The 24,481-nt window shown below is 37.6% G+C and overlaps 1 protein-coding gene and 1 pseudogene across 1 annotated transcript in view; both read left to right on the forward strand.

Moving 5' to 3' along the window:
- CNTNAP2 (contactin associated protein 2) overlaps positions 1–24,481 on the forward strand; it is a 982,287-nt gene that overhangs the window by 301,837 nt on the left and 655,969 nt on the right. The window contains exon 7 of the mRNA XM_073809473.1: positions 11,744–11,944. Within this exon, the coding sequence (XP_073665574.1) occupies positions 11,744–11,944 (201 nt within the window). The remainder of the gene's footprint in view (positions 1–11,743; positions 11,945–24,481) is intronic.
- On the forward strand, positions 15,612–15,775 carry LOC117313698 (U2 spliceosomal RNA; annotated as a pseudogene).

Here is a 24,481-nt window from a genome sequence, read left to right on the forward strand (position 1 = left end):
CAGGTACGTGGGGGATTTCTTGCCTTTTGGGAGGTCCGAGGTTTTCTGCCAGCGTTCAGTAGGTGTTCTGTAGGCGTTGTTCCATGTGTTGATGTATTTCTGGTGTATCTGTGGGGAGGAAGATGATCTCCGCGTCTTACTCTTCCGCCATCTTCCCAGAAGCCAATCCAGAGGGATCTTTCAAAAACAGAAGCCTGACTGTACTGCCTCCCTGTTGGCTTTCTATCATCCTTTGCATCTTATTCAGCTCCTCAGTCTCAGACCCTTTGCAGCATGGCTCCTCAGTCTGAACCCCACCCCACGTCCTTCAGCTGCGTCTGCTTCTTGAGCCTAGTGTCGAACTCTGTGCCAGTTCATTAGTTCAGAAAGTATTTATTGAGCACTTGAGTACCTGCACCAGGTACTCGGTTAGGCAATAAGGATTCAGCAATGACAGTGGTATCCAACTCTGCCTCAGAGACAGCAGAGTTGTGGTTACGACAAATATGTTCCAAATACGATATGAGAAATGCAAACCCAATGGTAAACATGGGTTGTTAGGGAGGCAGATGGAGATGGATGGATATCTAATCTGAACTTGATCTGATATTGGGGCTTGGGAAGTGGGTGATATTTTCTAGCAAAGTACTTAAAAGCTGAGACTTGATGGACTCAGAGCCAGGGCAGGTGGGAGTGTTCTTGGCAGTGGGGGAGAATTTGCTGGGTTTAGAGGAGCTTTAATATTTTAGTTTCTCAGAGAATCATTTTTTTTTAAAAAGAGAAATCACCTAATACATTTGTACTTCTGTTAAAATTAAAGTGAGAACACCAGTTTTAGGTCCTTTGAATATGTTAATTCTGCTATCTTAAGGATTTTCTTTCCCTAAAAATTTATTTCTAGCGAATTATCCTCACAGAGGAACTTAATCTGTCAGACTGTCATGCTAATGTTCCTCACAATAAGGCTGCTTTAGTGAATAGAAACTGAGTTAATGGGGAAAATTAAATACTCAGAGGAGTTGATTACTTGGGGATTTTCTTCCAAGGTGATAAATATTATCTGTATTATCAAAAAAAATTATGTTTAAGCCTGGTGCTTGGGTTGAAAGGAGGGAAAAGGGCCATAAACTTCCTTTTTTTATTGAAGTATAGTTGATTTACAATATTGTGTTAGTTTCTGGTGTACAGCAAAGAGATTCAGTTTTATACGTTATATATATGTACATGTATACATGTACATATATATTCTTTTTTCCTATTCTTTTCCATTATGGTTTATTACAGGATATTCAATATAGTTCCCTGTTCTATACAATAGGACCTTGTTGTTTATCTATTTTATATATAGTAGTTTGTATCTGCTAATTCCAGACTCCTAATTTATCCCCCCCCCACTTCCCCTTTTGTAACCATAAATTTATTTTCTATGTCTGTGAGTTTGTTTCTGTTGCCACAAACTTTCTGATGGGACATCGCCTAAACCACAGCCCTTAGTGCCCCCAAAATGTAAATTGCTGGGATGTATTTGATCTTTTCAAGTTTCAGGAGCAGACAGTAATGTGAGCTAGGGTCAACATGAAAGGAAGGGCCATCTTATGAGATTCTATCCTGTTAATAGCGAATCAAGCTGTCATTCTCAATTGTGTGTTTTCTGCTACATCAAAGCTTTTTGGATAGAAACTTCAGGAAGAATATAATTTCTCAAGTTAGCCTGATACAGCTTAGGTTTAAACTAAGTGTCAGCAAAATAAAATCTCCCAACAATAAAAAAAATATGTAAATACAAATAGCAGAGAATTTTGAAGATTGTGTTATGTATGTTAAAGGATGTGATGTAGGTCATAAGTGGGTTTATGGTTTATATGCTAAATCTCATTACTTGGATGATTCTGGCAGTTGCTTGAAAAGTAAGTTATTTTTTCAGTTGTACAGTAATTACTTATTTTGTGTACCTTCTTCCCACTAGCTCTTTGGTGGCATGCCACACGTGTTATTTGCCTTCATGTGCTCAGGACCTAGAACAGTGCTTGGAATAAAGCAAGTTGTTGATGAATGAAACTCCTGTGTTCAGGATCTCTTGCTGTGTAAGGAGATGTGCACACACTTAGCACAGAATGATTATCATCTTACTGTTCAATCCAGAAAGAAAATGATGATGGTTTTAAGAAGCTTATTGCATCTTGGATGTATTATCATGTTGCTCTTTAAAAAAATCCTTGCAGTTTACAAGATTAAAAAAATCTTGTAAATACTGCAAGTACAGTACCAGGATTTTATAATTTCAAATATCACTTTGTTCCACCTGTAAGGACTTTCTAAATGTTTATTTTTTTTGAAGCTTAATAAATTGTAGGACTATCTGATGGGATCTATAAGCCCATGAACTGTATTTCGTTTTTTTTTTTTGTTTTTGAACATCTTTATTGGAGTATAATTGCTTTACAATGGTGTGTTAGTTTCTGCTTTATAACAAAGTGAATCAGCTGTACATATACATATATATCCACATCTCCTCCCTCTTGCGTCTCCCTCCCAACCTCCCTATCCCACCTCTCTAGGTGGTCACAAAGCACTGAGCTGATCTCCCTGTGCTATGTGGCTGCTTCTCACTAGCTATCTATTTTACATTTGTTAGTATATATCAAATGGATACATACTACCAAATACCATCAAATCACTGATGATGATTGTGATAGAGATTTGTTGGAAACTAAGTGAAGAAAGGGTTAAGGTATATTATTAGCACAATATTTATGAACTTCTGCAGACTTCTAGGTACTATTCTAAGAATTTAAGATTCATGAGTAAACAAAATTTATTTTAAAAATTCACTGATATATTGAAGTTTATAGTCTATGAGGAAGGTGGGGTAGGGAGACAGACGATAAAAATAACAAGCAAGTAAATTGTATACTATGTTCAAAGGCCATACGTATGTGCTTTGGGTGTAGAGAAGGGAAGGGACAGAGTAAGTTTAAATAAGATGGACTTCACAGACCTCAATGAGAACATGCCATTTGAATCAAGACTAATGGAGGCGAGGGAGTTAGCCTTGAGACCATATGGAAAAATTCCTCTAGGCAGGGGAAACAGCCATGCAGAAGCCTTAAAGCATAAGTGCCTGGCATATTTGAACTACAGCTAGGTCAGTGTGGTAAATACTTGAAGTGATTTTTTTTAACCAAGTGTGTGCAATATGTTTTAAGGTATTTTTAAATAATAGGAAGCAAGTGTTATCTTGAAAGGTCCACAGAAATGGTCAGTCATTGATCCAAGATGACGTTTACCTAGTATCCAAGTTTGAACTCAGATCAAAATCTAATTACCATTATAAGCAACACAAATTGAAGAGTAACATTTCCTTGCTACACAGGATAGAAATCTTATTGCCACAGAGATGAACTCCAGACTATCAAATACACACCAACTACATCTCTACCCAGTGTGAGAGAAAAAGGAAAGGGAAGATTAGTTTGTCTAAGTATTCATATAAATGCAGTCAGTAACTCTAGCCGTATTGTAAAAGAATGTTAACATCTCTACAGTGGAACAAAAACATTAACAAATATTCTTCTTCCCAGAAAATAGTTAATGTCTTCCTTGAAAAACGATATACATAGGCTCCAGATTGTTCTTCAGGTGGGTATGAATGAGCCACCATTATTTATACTTGCTCACAACACTCCATTTTTGAGCTGGAATTGTGAGCTGGAATTGTGAGCATAAAAATGATCAACATTTTCCACCACCTGCAGAACATCATCTGTACTTTTAGTTCATTTCCTCGGTGCTTCCTGCAGGGGTTCCGTCTGCTTTATATCCTTATTTCTCTACACGTGATTGAAGCTGCTTATGCCACCTGAGCTGCATACAGCAGGCATTATGGAGTAGCTCAAACCATCGAAGCCCACCACGGTGAAATGACCTCTATGATATTAGGGTCTACGTTACAGAGATGCTTGTGATGCTCACACAAAATGTATTTGGGGGGAGAAAAATATGACACCAAAGATTTCTAGTAAGTTAAATTGTGTCAATAGGATCATAACTATTGAGAAAACCTTCTAAACAAAATAATGGTCTATAAAATTAGTGGTCTTTAAACTTATCTGCCTGGAAGACTGATGAAATTTTCAAATAGATCCTCTGACAAATGACTAAAAAATGAAACAAAAACAAAAAACCATCATAGTCTACCATCATTATAACCTAACATAGTTTGTAGAATTATTTAATACTTTGGATAAGCAACTATATAAGAAATTGTTCTGTGACTTATGCAGTAAAGCACACATAGCTCATGTAAAATGACCAGTATTTCCTAGATTATTACTGTTGCAAATCTGGAATTCATATAAAGTTTACCTGAAATAAGGTACCTGTTAATTGTTTGTTTCAATATGAAGTATTTCTAGTTTGTATACAACACCCAGATTAAGAAATATAACATCAAATATCAATTAAAGCCTAGGTATATCCCTAATCATATTCCCCCTGACTTGTTCCAGAGTTTTAGAAGCAAAGCTTTCAGCTGTTCCCTGTTGAGTATGATGTTAGCTGTGGGCTTGTCCTATATGCCTTTGGAGAAATATTTTTAAAAATATAAATTAATCGTCCATCTCCACAGCATTTCAACACCTACACCGTGACGATCTACTAGAACTTTCAACCCATATGCAATTGTTATGAATGCAATCTTATACTTCACCATTCCAGACCCTTCAATTTCCAGTTGATCCAGATCCCATTTACTGAACGTTTTGTCTCCAAGGTATTTGGTCTGAGCTATAAGAAGAATGAAACTGCTTTTATCACCATCTTCATATGGCTCATCCCTATTTAACCTTCATCATTCACTGAAAATGCCATGTCCTCTTGGGTCACTTATGGCTGTCTAAAGCTGGGTTATACAGACTTTCCATGTGAACTCACAAGACCCTGTGCATATATCTGTTTTAGCACCTGTTCGCAATTTGCAATTTCAAGCTTAATGTTTTCTCCCCTCCATTGGACTACAGGCTTGTTGAGGACAGGAACTCAAGTCTTTTTCATCCTTGAACTTCCAGAACCTAACATCGTGCTGAAACAGATCAAAAACTCAGTAATTGTTTATGAATGTATTCATGATTTTATGACATTTTTCTTGATGTAATAACTTGTATATTGTAATTTAAAATAATATTTAAAAAGTCTAAAATAGTGTCTATGTTCCCCTGCCCCCTGAAAATTAGTGGGGTGCTGTGGGGAAGACAGTAAATACTTTGACATGTCACCAGGCATATCACCACTGGGTCAAAGACATGTGTAGTGAAAAGAGCACTAAATCCAGAATTAGGGGACAAAGTTTCCATTATTTTGGCACTAACTTTTCGTATTCATTTGGTCAAGCCACTTATCACTTCTGACACTTTTTTTTTTAATTGAAGTATAGTTGATTTACAATATTGTGTTAGTTTCAGGTGTACAGCAAAGTGATTCATATATATATATTCTTTTTCAGATTCTCTTCCATTATTGGTTATTATAAGATATTGAATATAGTTCCCTGTGCTATACAGTAAATCCTTGTTGTATATTTTATATATAGTGGTGCATCTGTTAATCCCATGCTCCTAATTTATCCCTTCCCCCACCCTTTCCCCTTTGAGAAAGTTTGTTTTCTGTGTCTGTGAGACTGTTTCTGTTTGTAAATTAGTTCATTTGTATTTTTTTTAGATTCCACATATAAGTGATATCATGTGATACTTGTCTTTCTCTGACTCACTTCACTTAGCATGATAATCTCTAGGTCCATCCATGTTGTTGCAAATGACAATATTTCATTCTTTTTATGGCTAATATTCCATTTTATATACATATTATTTTATAATATGTATATAAAATCTTCTTTAGCCATTCATTGATGCACATTTAGGTTGTTTCCATGTCTTGGCTATTGTAAGTAGTGCTGCTGTGAACACTGGGGTGCATGTATCTTTTTGAACCAGAGTTTTTGTCTTTTCTGGATGTATGCCCAGGAGTGGGATTGCAGGATCATGTGGTAACTCTATTACACTTGACTTCTTAATCTCTAATTGAAGAGATTCAAAATGGATGCTCTCTAAAATGACATCATCTTGATACTATGTGGAACTCAAAATTTTTCACATGAGAACATGGTTTCTTTTAAATGGTAGGCTTCTTCCCTTGGCTGTGTTCTCCTGTAAGGCTACAAACATGTAAGCAATTCTTATTGATGCTATAGTGTTTCATTGGCGATCCTTGCTCATATCTTCCTCATAGTTGAGGTTCAGTTGTTGATTTACTGAATCAGGATAATAACTATTAAGACTTCTATGCTCAAAGAAAACCACAAACCTAGTTAATCAGAATGCAGTTTATGAGATAGAGAAGAAATTTAAGGATATACAAAATTGAATTCACTAGTTTTATGCAGCAGGCCAAGTTTTACATGCAATATGGAAAATCTTAGGTGAGGCATGTATTATAGTTCAGTTTCAGTTGTGTTACTCTCAGAGTGAGAGACCCAACGTCATTCCTGTAGAATTACTGTAATAGGTAATAGGGCTGCTCAGGGATTTGGACCACAAGGAGATGTTGCTGAGGCCCACCTAACAAGCTTTATACACCATTTTAAATTTAGGTAATTTATAATACAATATTCCCTTAATTTTAAAGATCATTTCAGAGTTAATTTGAATAAAGGTGTAAAAAGCTCCCAGATTGACAAATTGGTCAATAACCAGAACCATGATGCTGCTTGAAAATCAGAAACACTTAGATGCATATTCAGATGTATGGGACACAAAATTTTTTCCCACTGGAATTAGGTCAGATTGGACTTTAATTAAAATGTGCTGTATAAAGACCTGCTCTGTACTGTGAACTTCAGATTATATATGGATAAATAACATGGAAAAGAGTCAAAGAAAAGCCATATGTATGATGAAGAAACTGGTTATATTCTGGGAGGAGTAATTCTTTGCCTTCTTCACTGGTCATTTCCTGGCTTTATCAGGCCCTGGTCATAACTCCAACTGTGCCAGGAATTGAGTTCTCATGAAGTGAATTACCTGAGAATTACAGTTAGGATAAGGATATGGGGTCACTGATACAGGTAGCAGAGCGACCTTTCTAATGTACATATGTCAACACAACTAAGCTGGGTAATCTTGAGGACCCTGTAAATGCCAAGGAGAGGGAGGTATTCCCACAGTATGTTCCAGATGTACCCCAGTATTTGAAACATATCATTAAATCAGCTATATTTAAAACAATGTACAATGTGACAGTTTTTAAATATGTAATTGCATGATGCGACAGATACTAAGCACTAAGTAATCACAAAGGCCATTTTCTTAGCACACTAATCCAAAAAGAATATTTGAAATACACTAGCTTATCAATTGCTTCTTCATGAAAACGGACAGTGGCAGAAATTAGAACTTTCCATACACATTAGTTTTTATTTGCATTACACACATATCTTACAATACATGCTATATAAACACACTGTGAATATGGGAATAAGATTTTTAATTTTTCCACTTATGATACTAGTGAAGAAAAATCTATACAGCATAACTTTCTTCTACATGCTGGATATCTGCAAAATGGTTAATATCCATTTGTCATTTAAGATTTAATAGCTCCAAAGGAGCCATCGCAATGTGTAATATGCAAGCATTAACAATTTGTAAGATGCATCAACAGTAATTGTTTTATGCTATCAAAGTAGAGCTTATATATTACCTTTTATAATGCCATGACACTGTAGAAAGTTTTAAGTCTTTATAAAGGTACATATATATATTATTTTTCAAACCCCTCTGAAGTATAATTTTATTGCAGCAAAGAATGGTATGTCAAAGATTAAGTTAAAGCAAACTACTTTCACTTGCTCCAAACCTTCCAAAGCCAGTGGCTTTCCATCTCACTGTAAGGTCACAATCCACTCATTCTCATTACATTTCCGCCTTCAACTTCTGCTCCTCTCCCCTTTCGTCACTCACTGGCTTTCTTGTATACCTGAAGGACATCCGGAATATTCTAGATTTAGAACATTTGCATTTTCATTCCCTCTGTCTGGAATACTTTTCCCCAGACATCTACATGGCTTGCTGGATAGCTACCTTATTTATTGAAATGTCACTTTCTCAGGGCTTTTATGGTTTCCTCTGTGTTTAAAAATGCAATCCCTGTACACACAGCCTATTCTTCCCTTCCCTGATTTAGTTTTCCTCCTCGCCATTATCACTGGCTAACTATATATATATATATATATATATATATATATATATGTGTGTGTTCTTTTAATTTTGCTTATTATCTGTTTTCTTTTCTCCACCAGAATGTAAGAATGTAAGCTGCAAAAATTTATGAATGCTTTTTTTTTTGCTGTGGTTTCCATGGTGCCTAGATCTGTACTGGTCATATAGTAAGTAAGTACATGATAATATTTGTTGAATGAATGAGTGGACTATAAAACAAATATAAAGATATAATGTACAGGGAGGGTTTTGATGATGAAATGTGTGTGCTGAGATGGCTGGAACTAGAGTTTAGGGTCAAGAAGTCACCAGGACCAAAATGTTAGAGATTCATCAACATTAACAAATTGGTTAGTCTTTTTAAAGTTATTGACAGTGACCATAATTGGTGATCATTCTGTTTTACTTGCTTAGTTAATGTTTGCCTTTATTAACCTATTTTGTATATATAAAAAGGGGGTTATGATATTTAAAGGAGGGTCAGATTAGAATGCTGTTCCATCAGAAGTTAAAGGAAGAGAAAAAGAGAAAGAAACGAAGAAGGAAGGCAGGGAGGGAGGGAAAGAAAGAAGAGAGGAAGGAGGGAGGGAGGAAAAAGCAAGTGGTGTCAAACATTTGAGAATTCTATGCCATAGACTTATTGTAACAGAAAAGTGATAGAAGTACCCTAATTCAATTAATGAATTTTTAATTAGGTGAAGGTAAATCTGAAGGTCTGGATATGCATGACAATCAGTTTGTTTTCAGAATCATGTCAGAAAGTGACAGAATTACCAAAATATATTGTAGCTTTTCTTGCTGTATCAGAGGAACTAAAGGAAGGCAGTTCTGATCAGGCCAAAGATAAAACTGGAAAAACAATTATCTATAGAAAATGACTACAGGGGACACCATAACTGAACTTCTTTTAATCAATTTAAGAACAGCAAGCTGGGAAGTCTCCATAGAGAGCCATGTCGTAACAGATGAAGGGAGATTCCGGCTCAGAGGAGTGAAGTGGCCTGTCCACAGTCTCTAAGGACAGTCTCGGCAGAACTTGAACGAAAGCGATTTTTAAAAGTTCCTAGATTAAGTATTTGTATTCTGTTTATTTTAATTAATTCATTCTTCTATTCAACTAATATTTTTGCAGACCTGCTATATGTCAATTACCATCCTAAACACATTGCATATAGCATTGAAACAATCCCTGCTTTCTTCCCTTCTAATGGTGGGAGACAGACATTTAAAAATAATTTAAATGTGCCCTAAGATAGAGATAAACGTTATGGAGAAAAGCAAAGCTGGGCAGGTAGATGGAGAGCATCCGTGGTGGGGTGGGACTCGGGAAGGGAAGGTTGTCACTGGAGCTCAGATCTGGAGAAAGAGTGGGCTTGAGGAAAGACGGCTCTAGATGCAGGAAAGAGCAAGTGCGAGTCTCCAAGGAGGCAGAGCCAAGGGAGCAAGGGAGAGATTAGTAGGGCGGCAAGGAAGAGCCGGATCTCGGAGCGTCTTTCACTATTCTAAGAACTAGACTTTGTCTGTGAACGAGACCGGGTGCCATGTGAGGACCCTGAGCTGTGTCAGAATCTGACTTGTGCTCGAAAACCTCAGCCTGGTTGATGTGTTGAAGGTAGGCGTGAGGGTGCAAGGGTGGAAAGAGGGGACTGGTTAGAGGTTACTGTGGGATGCAGGCGAGCGGCCCTGGGGCTTCGACCAGAGCAGTGGTGGGGGGTGGGGTAAGGAGTGCCCAGATTCGGAATAATTATTGAAGGTAGAGCAGGCGGGGGTCACTGCCAGGCTGCAGGAGGAGGTGGAAGAAAGGGAAGAGTTGAGAGCGACTCCAAGGCTTTTGTCCTAGAACTGGACGAGTGGAGTTGCCATTTCCTGAAATAGGAAGACCTCAGGAGGGGCAAGTTCAGGATATCTCTCATCTCTCTTAATCTAAAGTTCTCTGTCTCTCCGTCTGTCTCTCTCCTGTGTGTGTGTCTCTCTCTCTTCCTTTGTTATTTATCACTCACCTGTTGAAAAACTAGATTGTATGATGTATACAGTTTTCCACAGCATGGATTTCGCTGTTTCCCTTTGGTGACATTTAACATGTTCCCCTTTCCCCTGTGTTTTCTAGAAGTTGGCAGGTAGGTCTGTAAGCTTGGTGAAATTCACCTCTGAGTTTTGTCCACACCCCTCCACAGGTAGGCCTGTGTACTTGCCTGCCCCTCCTGATCCCCAGGACGCATGTCTCCTCCGGTTTTACTTGTTGTATTAGTGACCGTGAATAATCCTACTTAGATCCTACTAACTTGTTAGAAGTTAAAACATTTATCATTTAGCCTTCATTTATGAGCTGAAATATTTCCGTAAAGAAAGTATTTAGTTACATTACACCTCATATAGCTAAGGTAGACTAAATGCTGGATTCTTTGCCTCTATTTACCAATATTCAAAGTAATGAGTTAGTTACCTAGCATCTTCCAAAATTAGACATTTCTTTTTTTTGTACAAATTCATGGAGTTAAATATACTTGCTGTATTTTAATTCATTGCAGGAAATTCTTATTGATGTTAATTAAAATCATCCTTCTTTGGCCCTGGGGTTTTTTGAACCACTCTCTGTCTCCAGTAGTTTGTTTCTGAAGTGACAATATGTTCCAGGCTCCTCTTATCCATTTCCAGCCCTGAATCAGCCATTTCTCCAGGAGCTTAGTTTTCTCTTAATGGAAAGTGGTATTGAGTAATGACAGTCGGGTGCCAGAGGTTGGTCCTTGTTTGGGAACTTTTTCAGTGGACAGAGCTAAGACATATATCTACATTTTAAAAAAGATAACATCATCCTGGGTTCATAGTGATGCTTCTAATTCAAATGCAGAACTATATAGCATTTTAATTTAATCTCATCAATCTTATATATGCTTCTCCTTTTCACATATTGAAATTTTCAGGGTCCAAAACACCAAGATAATTACTTATTTGCATCATTCCACATGTGTAGAGCATTTCAGTAACAGAGCATGCAGTATCTAATTATAACTGAAAGGTCAGGGTGAAAAGAATATTTGTTGACAAGATGAGTATGCATATTCTGATTAGAGCAAACAGCACGTACAAAGATCCAGAGACTTGAGAGCACGTAGTTCCTTTAGGAAGGAGCAAATACTGTTCTACGGAAGGAGTGAGGGATTACAGAGTCGGGAAGCCTTTGGAACACAATGGGCCTCACATTCAATGCTGCAGATATTAGAGCATCAACCAGATTCTCAGGCTATTTGGTTTCATTTTCAGGAGCTATCTTGCGTTTGTTTTTAATAAAAAAATATTACTTTTCTACTCTGTCTATATAAGCAGAACTTAAGTGTGAGAAAGGGTAGGGGTTACTTCAAGTATTACTATCCTTAGCTCTGTTCTACAGCAGTTCAGGGAAAACACCAGTGAAATTATAGCTCACTTATTTTCTGACATTTGAAGATGCATTTGCATACTAATGACCCATTGTCGTGGCATTTTTCTCCCCACAGAGGACAAAGTGTGGACGATAGTGTCTCATGATTTGCAGATGCAGACGACGGTGGTGGGCTACAACCCAGAAAAATACTCGGTGACACAGCTCATTTACAGCGCCTCCATGGACCAGATCAGCGCCATCACCAACAGCGCCGAGTACTGTGAGCAGTACATCTCCTATTTCTGCAAGATGTCCAGGTTGTTGAACACCCCAGGTAGGCTGAGAATGGAATGTTACTTTTAGTTACTATCTTAGCTGGTGATTGGAATTACCTAAACAGTCCAACAGGTGTGGCTTATTTCTTAACAGTCCAGTCTTCAAAGCACGGGCAGCTGTGAAAGTAAAATATGACCACTTGTTTTTTCTTTCTGGAGAAGGAAGCTAAGAAATACCATTTTTTCAGAAAAATTCCATTGTTTCTAACTTAGCGATTTAAAAATTTTATATGCATGTATGTGTGTGTGTGTGTCAGTGCTTCTAGTGCGTAATTATCAGTATTTGCTTTGGGCAAAAGTTTATCAAAGCTCCTTGTGAACTTTCAAGTAATTCCCTTTGAGTTCTTCAGTTGTCTCTAACATAGAGATGAAAGAATTCTGAAGGCTGTCTGCAGGTAAATAGCATATAGAAGAGCGATAGAACTTAGAGCTGTTTGTTGTCTGTAGTCATTTAACAGTATCTGTGGGTCTCAAGAAGTCTGCTCTTTTTTTCCACGATGGCTTACTTTTAGCAGTGCTTCAGGACTTGTGTGTGTGTGTGTGTGTTGGGGGTAAAGAAGATAGTTTACAAAGGGTATATTGGAAGTATCTTTATCACAAGAGCCATACACTCTGGGATTCTTGGCAGTAAATTCATTACGTTGACAGCAAACTAAATCTCTTCGTCTATAGTATAACATAGAAGTAAAGCATGTGCTTTGAGTCAGAGAAACATGTTCACACTTTTCAGCCTTGCTGCTTCTTGTGTATGTGACTTTGGGGGAGTTCACTGAACTTCTCTGCCTCAGTTTCCAGTGTCTTTCAGTCAAAGAGGGATCATAATGCCTGTTTCACGGTGATTGTGAGAATTTGATCAGGGAATATACTAAATGCCTGTTATAAGTCTTGATGCACTTAAGGACTTAATAAAGAGCAAATAGTATATTGATGATTTTTTTTATTATTAAACAACTTTGGAAGTGACATTATGTCAGAGACCAAGGGACTGCTTGATGCCCCAAATTAGTGTTGTATTGGGGCCAGTGTTGTAGGGAGTCACAGAGAAGAGTTATAAGCAGGACAGTCTATAATGTTTTGAAGATTTAAGTGCTTTTATGTGCAAAGCCTTGTGCTAAAATTACAGACAAGTATAACCTATGAACTCTAAGAAAGTAAAATCTGTAAAATATGAAAATGATTGGTTCAGACAATTATGTTTTTGCTATTTGGAGAAAGAAGACATGACTGTGGCTGGGATGTTGAAGTGATGCTTCATTAAAGAGGTTGAAAGACAATTCGAGGTTGGTGAGAGTAAACAAGAGTCTGGAGGACAGAATACGAATGATCTTCCAGGCCACGGTGAGAAGTAGTTTAGCAGAAGCAGAGTTCGTGTCAAAACACAGTAAGAAATGAGGCTGGAAAGTACAAATGGGAGAAACCGTGGAGGAAATTAAGTGCAATGCTGAGAATTTTCCCTGGAGGCCCATGCTTCTCAGGCTTTAGTGTGCATGCGAATAACCCGGAGGGGTTAATGAGACACAAACTGCTGGGCTTCGTCGCCTGAATTTCTGATTCCATAGGTCTGAGGTGGGGCTCCAGAATTTTCATTTGTAACGAGTGTTTTGGACTGAATTGTGTCCCCCAAAATTCACACGTTGAAGTCCTAATCCCTAATGTGACCGTATTTGAGACAGGGCTTTTAGGAGATAATTAAGGTTAAATGAGGTTATAAGGTTGGATTCCTAATCTGACTGAATTGGTGGTTTTTAAAAAGAGGAAGAGTCAGAAAGAGCACTCTCACCAGAAACCAAACTGGCCAGTACCTTGCTCTTGGACTTACAGCCTCTGGAACTGTAAGAAAAGAATGTCTGTCGTTTAAGCCACTCCGCCGATGGTATTTTGCTACGGCAGCCTGAGTGTGCTAGTGCAATGAGTTCCCGGGTGATGATGGTATTGCTGGTCTAGAGACCACTGTGAGAACCATAGCTGTGGGCAATGGAAATCCCTGAAGGTCCCTACAACTGTTCTTCTATCCCCCTTCACTTATTTCAGCCTTTTATTTTATTTTTACTGGATCCTGTTTCCAGTGCTAAGAAAAGTCAACCAACGATTACAGAAAATCTGGAGCACTAGGCACAATTAGTGAACCCCATCAGCTTGTCTGCCCTCAGTTTCATGAGTGAGTGCTCCCTGTGGAAGTTCACTCCAAAGATTCCAGTCCATCAGTCTCCAGTCCTGGAGGGGATGGTGTGAGGGAAAACTGCTGACCAGAAAAATAACTTGGTACCATCAGCTTTGTTTTCTTTATTTTCTTCCATTCTTCTATTAAACTCCAAAGTCAACTTTTACGGTTTGAATTTTTGCTCTCGTGGTTAAAAAACACAATGCAACCTCCAAATAAGTTTATCTTACAGTTCAGGCACCAGGAGAATTAGGCTAGAGGTAAGAGAAACAATTTGCTTTTAGCGATTCTGGTCTTGTAGTTCATTCCTTCCTTTCCCTCATTGGTATACTCTGTGCCTTCCCCCATCCACCAAGAAGCCTCACACACTTATTACCCTCCTTTTGGAAACCCAGGATGTCCAAAACCATCAGGAAACAGGATAAATTTGTTTTTAAAAATACTTCCATTACGTTTTCTCATAATAAGCTAAACACACTTCTCTTCAACCTCCAGACACCTTTTCAGAGGAAGAACTACTAAATTGAAATCAAGAGTGAATTGTTAATCTGTACAGTAAGCACACTATTTTCTTTGCGTTTGCAGACATTTGCAGGTTATTATTATACTTACTAAACTGTGCATTGAAAATCATGTTATCATATGCTTCTTGCCTTTGGGGACACCCTCCATGTGTCAAATTTTTACTCACATAGGATCAGACTTAATAAATGTTTGCTGACTGGAATGAAATGACAAATATATTGTTTTAAATATTACCTCATTCAACCTTCAGTCAGTTGTTTTTGAACAAGTGTGTACGTCAGAATTTTCAGGTTGCTCGTCACAATGCTGATTCTGTGATTCTGACTCGGGAGAACTTGGTTGGGGCACAGGAATGTTTGCTTTTAACAAACATCCATGCCTCATTCAGTGAACCGTACATTGAAAAATACCATCTTTAATTTATGGCATGAGGCCTCTCATCTTGGATTTTAAGGCATCAGTCCTCTGTGTGGGAGAAGATTAAAGGGAATATTAGAACTTGTCTGACCAACTGAAATAAAATGGCATACATAACTACCTGTTCCTCCAGCTAAAATAAATTGGCATAGTGGTATTTTAAAAATCCTTTTCGTAGACCATTGTAAAGTGAATTTCAGCCTACTCTTCTTAGTCATTTTTCATATCCCAATTTCTATTTTCAGGGTTAATTAATCTGTAGACAGCTGAGGCAAGGAAAAGGAGTGGTTGATATAGCAAGTTTTCCTGTATTACTGTATTCTGTATGTGTCCAAATATGAAAGAATACAATTTAATACAAATCTTTAATTTGCTATTTTAAGGAGCTGATGTTTTCTGTAATTGGTTTTTTCCCTCCTTCCTGGTAACGTTCCATTTTTAATATCCATTTACTCATTCTTAACTAAGGCTGAATTATATTGGAACTTCTGTAGTAGTACTTGTGACATCTGTTTGAATACAAAGTATATTCATTATAGTCATGGCAATTAAAATGAATATCAATCGCTTCTCGGCCTTTTGGCTAAGATCAAGTGTAAAATGAATATCAAATGGGTTTGTAATAGCTATGTACTTAAAATGTTATTGTTTTAAGAGCCTTACCCTCAAGAGTTCATTTGGGGCTCTATAGTTGCTAATGATACTTATGATAAAGAGTTGATTTTACATGTATATGGACCTCATTTTTATTTTGATAAATCTTTAGTTGTACCACACCATTAGCTAACAAATGTAGATTTACTCATTAATGGTTTCTCACAACTTTTACAAGGATAGTAATATGTGACTTACAATGTTATCACTTTTTAAAAAATTTATTTATTTATTCATTTCTTTGGCTGCGTTGGATCTTCGTTGCTGCGCGTGGGCTTTCTCTAGTTGCAGTGAGCAGGGGCTACTCTTGGTTGCGGTGAGCGTGCTTCTCATTGCGGTGGCTTCTCTTGTTGCAGAGCACGGGCTCTAGACACATGGGCTTCAGTAGTTGTGGCACACGGGCTCAGTAGTTGTGGCTCACGGGCTTAGTTGCTCTGCAGTGCGTGGGATCTTCCCAGACCAGGGTTCAAACCCATGTCCCCTGCATTGACAGGCAGATTCTTAACCGCTGTGCCACCAGGAAAGTCCCATCACTTCTTTTTATTACTACAAAATCTTTAAACGGAATCAATTTTAAAGTAATGCTTTTGCCATTCTTTATGGTCGTATCCATCCTTGCAATGTACCTGTTAATTCAGTTGTCCTTAATCAACTTTACAAAAGACACAGAACAAAGACAAGGTTATTTGATTTCATCCAATTTGAAAATAAACAAATTAATTCTACCCAAACGGAAAAAAAAAAAAAACAACATTAATAGCTATCCAAAACCACAAGGATGTTAACATGTTTTATATTCATATCCCCAGAACTGCAAATATACTGATATCTGAACTTAATGAAAGGCAGAAATCTTTAAACAATGAAATCTACTTCTGAGAATAAATACCTCAAGAACTTAAATTTGATAAATTAGACACCAGGAGAAAGTATATTAGATCCCACTTGACAAGACTTAGTCAACAATCCTAATGCTTTTAAATGGCAAAAATATTTCTCTATATTTGGATAAGACCTATTAGCCTGATTTTAAATGCTTATTTGTGTATTTTAGATGCACTGTTGTCATGTATTTATTTTATAAAACTTTATACTTTCTAATTAAGCATTTTCTTCTAAAGCATTTATTCCCTACATATATAAATATTTAATTATAGAGATATAAAGTTGATATGTTTCCTATTTTTCTGACTATATTTAGTGTTGATTTCATTTGTTCTCAGTGTTTTTCATTGTGCCATGTAGTTTTGTTCTCATAAGTCATAGTTTTATTGCTTCTTTTTTGGAAAGAAACAGTATAAATTATCCATCCTTTTGGGTAGTTTACTATTAGATTTTGTATCTATTGAAAAGGAGTTATGTTCACAGTTTTTACCTGTTAAGTAGGCTGTGTAAAATTCAATATACTTTAATGATACTGAACTGTGATTTAGTGGCATCCAAAAGACAAGAAAACGTGAGTCTGGCATTATAACTTATAACCTATTTTTAGAAAAAAGTTCTAAACTTCAGTGAAGCTATCAAAAAAGTGAATTTTCAGCTTGTGATGTGCATTATAAGAAACTATGATGTTTAACTCTTGAAACAACATAGATAAAACATTGCTCAACTGCAACTAAAGACTGGTATTTTCCGTGAATGAGTTTCATTGTGACTAGTCAGTATGTTAATCAAAAGATTAATCATTTATCTACTTAATTATTATGTTAAATAAGTGTAATGAAATTGGAGGATACAATTAAATGGGACAAGCAATGAAGATAGTAATAACTGAAAGGTAAAATCAGAAAATTAAATCTAACAATATTCTACACCCAGGCAACTGGCATCTTCATAGAGGACCCTGTAGTTAAAAGGGACAGAATGGTCACAGGGGAGAGTAGAGATTATTTCAGCAGTGTGGGTAGGAGTTGATCAAAGTCTCAGCTGGAATAATGGATGAGATAATCAATCCATATATATGTATTGTTTCTTGTGTATCAGGAATTGTGATATGTAGGCTGAGGTGTGAAGGATTCATTTGAGTTAACTAAGAAAAAAATGGCAGTGGGACATCTAGGTTTGAGATGTGAGAATGTGCAGTAGTTCTGAGATGCAGGTCAAGGAGCACAGGACTTTGAAGGAAATGAGAGACGTCAGAGTGGCTGCAGCAGAGAACGTTAAGGTGAGAGAGAGGAAAGCAGACTTGAGGAGATCAGTCCAGAGTCTCTGAGTGATGGTAAGGGTTTCACTCCAAGGGCAAAGGAAGTGGTTGTAAGTAAGGGTATTCTGGCTGTGATGAGGAGGATAGAATCCAGGAAGGGCAGAGTTTGTATGATGGACCATCTGGTACAATGTCACGGGAGTGCAGAGGAGACTGGATGACCTGTATGCTCACTGGGAATTAGGAGGAAAGCCGGTTTTAAGTTTAGATAGTAGAATGAACAGGATCTGTGATTGCGTATATGTAGAGTAACTTTAGGGGAAGGGAAAATGCAGTCTTCCCATGTACCCAGGGGTAAAGGTAAAATGGATGACTATGAACAGTTGTAAAGCCTTCACAGGATGACTCAAAGAGGTCATGGGAGGTGCAAGAAAAGAACAGAAGGAAAGAAAATACTAACTTGAAAAAGTAATTTAAGGAGTGGATGCTGCTAACTAAAGGGGTTCAAAAGTAATGATCAGAGCAGTAGGAAGAGAATCAAATTAGAAAAGCCTTATAAAGGGGAAGCTAAGGGAAATGTGTGTTTAACAATCAACAGGTAAAAAACAAAAACAGGAAAACTTAGATGTGGTCAGTGGTGAGACATCAAAGAAGGAAGTCAGCCCCTGGCTTTGGCTGTTGCGAGGCCACTGGAGTTTCACGTCTGTGGGGTCTGCTGGGTGGAGCCACTGAAGAATGAATGGCAAAAGGAAACAAGTGAAGGTTTTCAAAAAGTTCCATGGTAAAGGGATGGCTGTATAGAGAATTGCTGCTTAACCGGAAGGCAGAGCCCAAGTGAGGGTTTGGGGATTTTAAGGATGAGGGAGTTATGAGTAAGTTTATAAATGTAGGAGGCAGTGAAGAGGATGAAGCTAAAAGTGTAAGACAGATAAGGAACATAAGAAGTCCCACGAGAGAAAAAAGAGTATGGAATTTGCCTTGGCAAAGAATGAACACCTGCTCTGAGAAAGGAGGTAAAGAAAAAGGTAGAGATTTCCAGTAAATTCTATTGACCAATACCATCCTTGACATTTTATCTCGTTTAATTGTCAAAGTTATGCAAAGTAGATTTTTATTATCTCCATTTTGCAAACACAGGGCTCAAAGAGGTGAATAAACTCACTGAACATCACTACAGCTGGAAGCGGGCAAGCTGGGGTTCAAATACAAATCTGTCCTACTATAAACCTTTTTTTCTGACACATTAAGAAAGTGTGAACATGTAGAGAGGTCAGTGTGCTGCCACCGAAGTGAGGTTAGAACTAAGCCCAGCAGTATCTGTACCCACCCTATCTCTTCAACCACCATGAAAGAACATTTTCCCTCCTGGCATTTACTTTTTCTGTCTATGATTAGAAATACTCTTTGTCAAGTGGCCTTGGGTCAAATCCAATATTTTGATTAATAAATTAATCTTAAGCTATCCTCAATAAATCTGAGGATAGCTTGAGGATAGCTCAAGGACAGCTCATACAGATTATTGAGGATAGCTTGTCTGACTTCTACTAAAAGTGTACTCATTTCAAGTTGCCAACATTTTGAGCTTTAAGGTGAGACTTTGAAGAACATTGACCTTCTATAGCATGATAAAGATTGTTTTTAATGCTGCCGTTTTATTTTGTGAGTGCCTATGTGTGTGTAGCTTCATTTTTTAATGACTAAAATAGAAATAAATGAGAACTTTGAAGTAATCCTATATCACTCTGTAGAATTTGAAAATTTTCTCTTCGTGTGCTTAAATCAAACTTTTTTGGTTGTACATAATCTTTATAATTATACATTTTAATGACATCATAAAGTGAGGATAAACCTACTTTGTCAGATTTGATAAATTATGTTTTTATTAATCATTTTTAATTGAAGTAGAGTTAATGTACAGTGTATTAGTTTCAGTTTTATAGCAAAGTGAGTCAGTTATATATACTTACATATATATTCATTCATATATATATATTCTTCTTCAGATTCTTTTCCATTATAGGTTATTATAAGATATTGAATATAGTTCCCTGTGCTCTACAGTAGGTCCTTGTTGGTTATCCATTTTATATATAGTACTGTGTCTCTGTTAATCCCAAACTCCTAATTTACCTTTTCCACCCCCCACACTATCCCTTTTGGTAACCATAAGTTTGTTTTCTATGTCTGTGAGTCTATTTCTGTTTTGTAAATAAGTTCATTTATATCATTTTTTAAGATTGTACATATAACTGATATCATGATATTTGTCTTTCTCTATCTGGCTTACCTTAATTAATATGATAATCTCTAGGTCCATCCATGTTGCTGCACATGGCATTATTTCGTTGTTTTTTATGGCTGAATAATTTACCATTGTGTATATATACCACATCCTCTTTATTCATTCATTTGTTGATGCACACTTAGGTTGCTTCCGTGCCTTGGCTATTGTAAATAGTGATGCTTTGAGGTGCATGTATCTTTTTTTTTTTTTTTTTTTTTTTTTTTTGTGTTACGCGGGCCTCTCACTGCTGTGGCCTCTCCCGTTGCGGAGCACAGGCTCCGGACGCGCAGGCTCAGCGGCCATGGCTCACGGGCCCAGCCGCTCCACGGCATGTGGGATCTTCCCGGACCGTGGCACGAACCCATGTCCCCTGCATCGGCAGGATGACTGTCAACCACTGCGCCACCAGAGAAGCTCGATGTATCTTTTTTAATTAGAGTTTTCTCTGGCTATATGCCCAGGAATGGGATTGCAGGATCATATGGTAACTCTCTTTTTGGTTTTTTAAGGAACAGTATGGATACTGTTCATAGTTGCTGCACCAGTTTACATTCCCAGCAACAATGTAGGAGGGTTCCTTTCTCTCCATGTCTTCTCCAGCATTTATTATTTGTAGACTTTTTAATCATGGCCATTCTGACTGGTGTGAGGTGATACCTCATTGTAGTTCTGATTTGCATTTCTCTAATAATTAGTGATGTTGAGCATCTTTTCATGTGCCTGTTGGCCATCTGTATGTTTTCTTTGGAGAAATGTCTAATTAGGTCTTCTGCTCATTTTTTGATTGGGTTGTTCGTTTTTTTGATATTAATCTGTATGAGCTGTTTGTATATTTTGGAAATTTATCCCTTGTCGGTAGCATTGTTAGCAAATATTTTCTCCCATTCCGTAGGTTGTCATTTCATTTTGTTTCTGGTTTCCTTTGCTGTGCAAAAGCTTTTGAGTTTAATTAGGTCTTATTTGTTTATTTTTATTTCCATCACTCTAGGAGACGGATCCAAAAAAATATTGCTGTGATTTATGTCAAAGTGTGCTGCCTACGTTTTCCTCTAGGAGTTTTATAGTATCCAGTCTTACATTTAGGTCTTTAATCCATTTTGTGTTTATTTTTGTATATGGTGTTAGGGAATGTTCTAATTTCAATCTTTTACATGTAGCTGTCCCATTTTCCTAGCACCACTTGTTAAAGAGATTGTCTTTTCTCCATTGTATATCCTTGCCTCCTTTGTCGTAGATTAACTGACCATAGGCGCGTGGGTTTATTTCTGGGCTTTATATCCTATTCCATTGATCTATATGTATTTTTTGTGTCAGTGGTATACTGTAGCTTTGTAGTATTGTCTGAAGTCAGCAAGCCTGATTCCTCCAGCTCCATTCAAAATACCTTAAACAGGATATTGAAAGAAAAGAGAGTTTTACTATAAAAATATCTTGGAAATATCTAGAGTATTATTGAGAAATTGCTCATTTATTTATTCAGCAACATTTATTGAATACAAAATACTCTGCTGGATGCTATGAGAATACAAGGAAGGCAAAGATAATACTTTTTAAATAACATTTGCCTCAGCTTTACTCTAAGTCCTTTCAACTGATAGAATCAGCCCATCCAGATTATCTGGCATAACCACTCTTACTTAAAGTCAATTGATAATAGACTTTAATGATATCTATAAAATACCTACATGGCAACACCTAGGCTAGTGTTTGGTTTAGTGACTGGGCACCTAAGCCTAGCTAAGTTGATATATAAAATTGACCAGTAAACATTATTTTTTAAATGGACAACTGAGAAATTCTAGAGTAGCAGTGATTTATTCCCTCAGTTGTGCAACGTGTACCTCTCTATGGAATCAGACAGGTGAGACAGACCAACATGTTAGAGGTGTTGAGGGATATTTTATTCTCATATCTCTCCATTTCTGATGAGGGCACATTTGAGCCTGGTGTCAAGTTGCCAAATGAAATATCACTTTATATGGTTACAGCAATGACAATTTGAGTGAATCAAGTAGATCAACTTTAGTCAGGAAGATAAGTCAAAGAAAAGATTTTCCTGTTCTCTGTGTTGCTTCAGAAAAAACCTGTAGACACCTCTATTTCACATTTTAACCAAATTGGCATATGTCCACCAGGGATATGGCATTGTTAACTCATTGTCCACTCAGAGTTCTGCCTAGAGTCAAGCATTTCCATAGATCCAAATAAGAACACTCTATATCCATGACCTTAGAAAAGCTGCAAAATATTTCTGTCACCCCATCAACATTATTTTGCAGTTTTGTTGTTGTTTACTCATAATTGAATCAAATCCCATTGCCATGCAAAGTAAAGGAAATGTTAAAGAAGTTCAAAGAAACAAAGTTAAAAGAACTCATCTTTATGCATTTCTACATAGAATTGCATATGGATGAAATAATAGGTACATTTTATTTTGAAGACTGTATGTTTGGTAGGTTGTTATTTTCCCATCAGGGAGTGACAAAACTTCTCTAAAATACTAAGTCACCCAAATAGCAGCTGGATTCTAATTACCCTGTTGTGTTTGCTTACTATTTGCCACAACCAGCAACTGGTAGTTTTTATGACAGTGAATAATGTTGCAGAGTGATACTTTACTAGGAATGCCACAGCCACTTTGACCTTCACCTCATATTTTAAATTCTCTTGAAGAAATGATGACTCTTTCTTTCTCTTGGTATTGGATCTGGAGTTTAGGCTAAATATATTGTTACCTATATAGTTGGATAAATAATACTTAAAAATAATTATCTCCAAATTAGGTAATGATATAAATGGAGGGGAAATGGCATTAGTATTAAACATTTACCATGGGCATTTACATATATTGGCTCATGCAGTCCACCTCCAAAACTTTGCAGGATATATATCACAGTTTCCATTTCATAACTGAAGAAACAACTTCAGAGGGGTTAATTAACTCACCACAGGAAAAACGGTAAATATTGTGATAAGCGTCCAAACCAAGATTAAACTCTAGGCTTATGTGCCTCCAGAACTCCTGTATTTTCTAACAAAATATTAAAAAAAATAAAAAGGAAGGGGAGGAAAGAAGTGGTAGGGGAGAGGCAGAAAGATGCGAGAGAGAGAGAAGGAAAGGAAGAGAGAAGGAAAAAGAGGGAAAGAGAGAGAGAAGGAAAGATAAAAATAAAATGGGGAGATTATGTATTGAAGATGGCGGAGTAGAAGGACATGCGCTCACTCCCTCTTGCGAGAGCACCAGAACCACAGCTAGCTGCTGAACAGTCATCAACAGAAAGACATTGGAACTCACCAAAAAAGATACCCCACATCCAAAGACAAAAGAGAAGCCACAGTGAGATGGTAGGAGGGGCGCAATCACAATAAAATCAAATCCCATAACCACTGGGTGGGCGAATTACAAACTGGAGAACAATTATACCACAAGAGTCCACCCACTGGAGTGAAGATTATGAGCCCCATGTCAGGCTTCCCAACTTGGGGGTCTGGCAACAAGAGGAGGGATCCCCAGAGAATCGAACTTTGAAGGCCAGCAGGATTTGATTGCAGGACTTCAACAGGACTGGGGGGAAACAGAGACTCCAGGCTTGGAGGGCACACACAAAGTGGTGTGCACACCAGGCCCCTGAGGAGGAAGGATCAGTGACCTCACAGGACACTGAACCAGACCTACCTGCTAAGTTTTTGAGGGTCTCCTGCAGAGGCAGAGGGTGGCAGTGGCTCACCGAGGGGACAAGGACACTGATAGCAGAAGTTCTGGGAAGTACTCATTTGATGAGATCGCTCCCAGAGTCCGCCATTAGCTCCACCAAAGAACCTGTAGGCTCCAGTGCTGGGTCACCTCAGGCCAAACAACCAACAGGGAGGGAACCCAGCCCCACCCATCAGCAGACAAGCAGATTAAAGTTTTACTGAGCTCTGCCCACCAGAGCAACACCCATGTCTACCCACCACCAGTCCCTCCCATCAGGAAGCTTGCACGAGCCTCTTAGATAGCCTCATCCACCAAAAAGCAGACAGCAGAAACAAGAAGAACTACAGTCCTGCAGGCTGCAGAACGAAAACCACGATCACAGAAAGAGAGACAAAAGGAAAAGGCAGAGGACTATGTCCCAGATGAAGGAACAAGATAAAACCCCAGAAAAACAAGTAAATGAAGTGGAGATAGGCAACCTTCCAGGAAAAGAATTCAGAATAATGATAGTGAAGATGATCCAGGACCTTGGAAAAAGAATGGAGGCAAAGATCGAGAAGATGAAAGAAATGTTTAACAAAGACCTAGAAAAATTAAAGAACAAACACCTAGAAGAATTAAAGAACAAACAGAGATGAACAATACAATAACTGAA

This window comes from Tursiops truncatus, chromosome 9 (genome assembly GCF_011762595.2).
Source record: "Tursiops truncatus isolate mTurTru1 chromosome 9, mTurTru1.mat.Y, whole genome shotgun sequence".
In the NCBI taxonomy this organism is placed as follows: Eukaryota; Metazoa; Chordata; class Mammalia; order Artiodactyla; family Delphinidae; genus Tursiops; species Tursiops truncatus.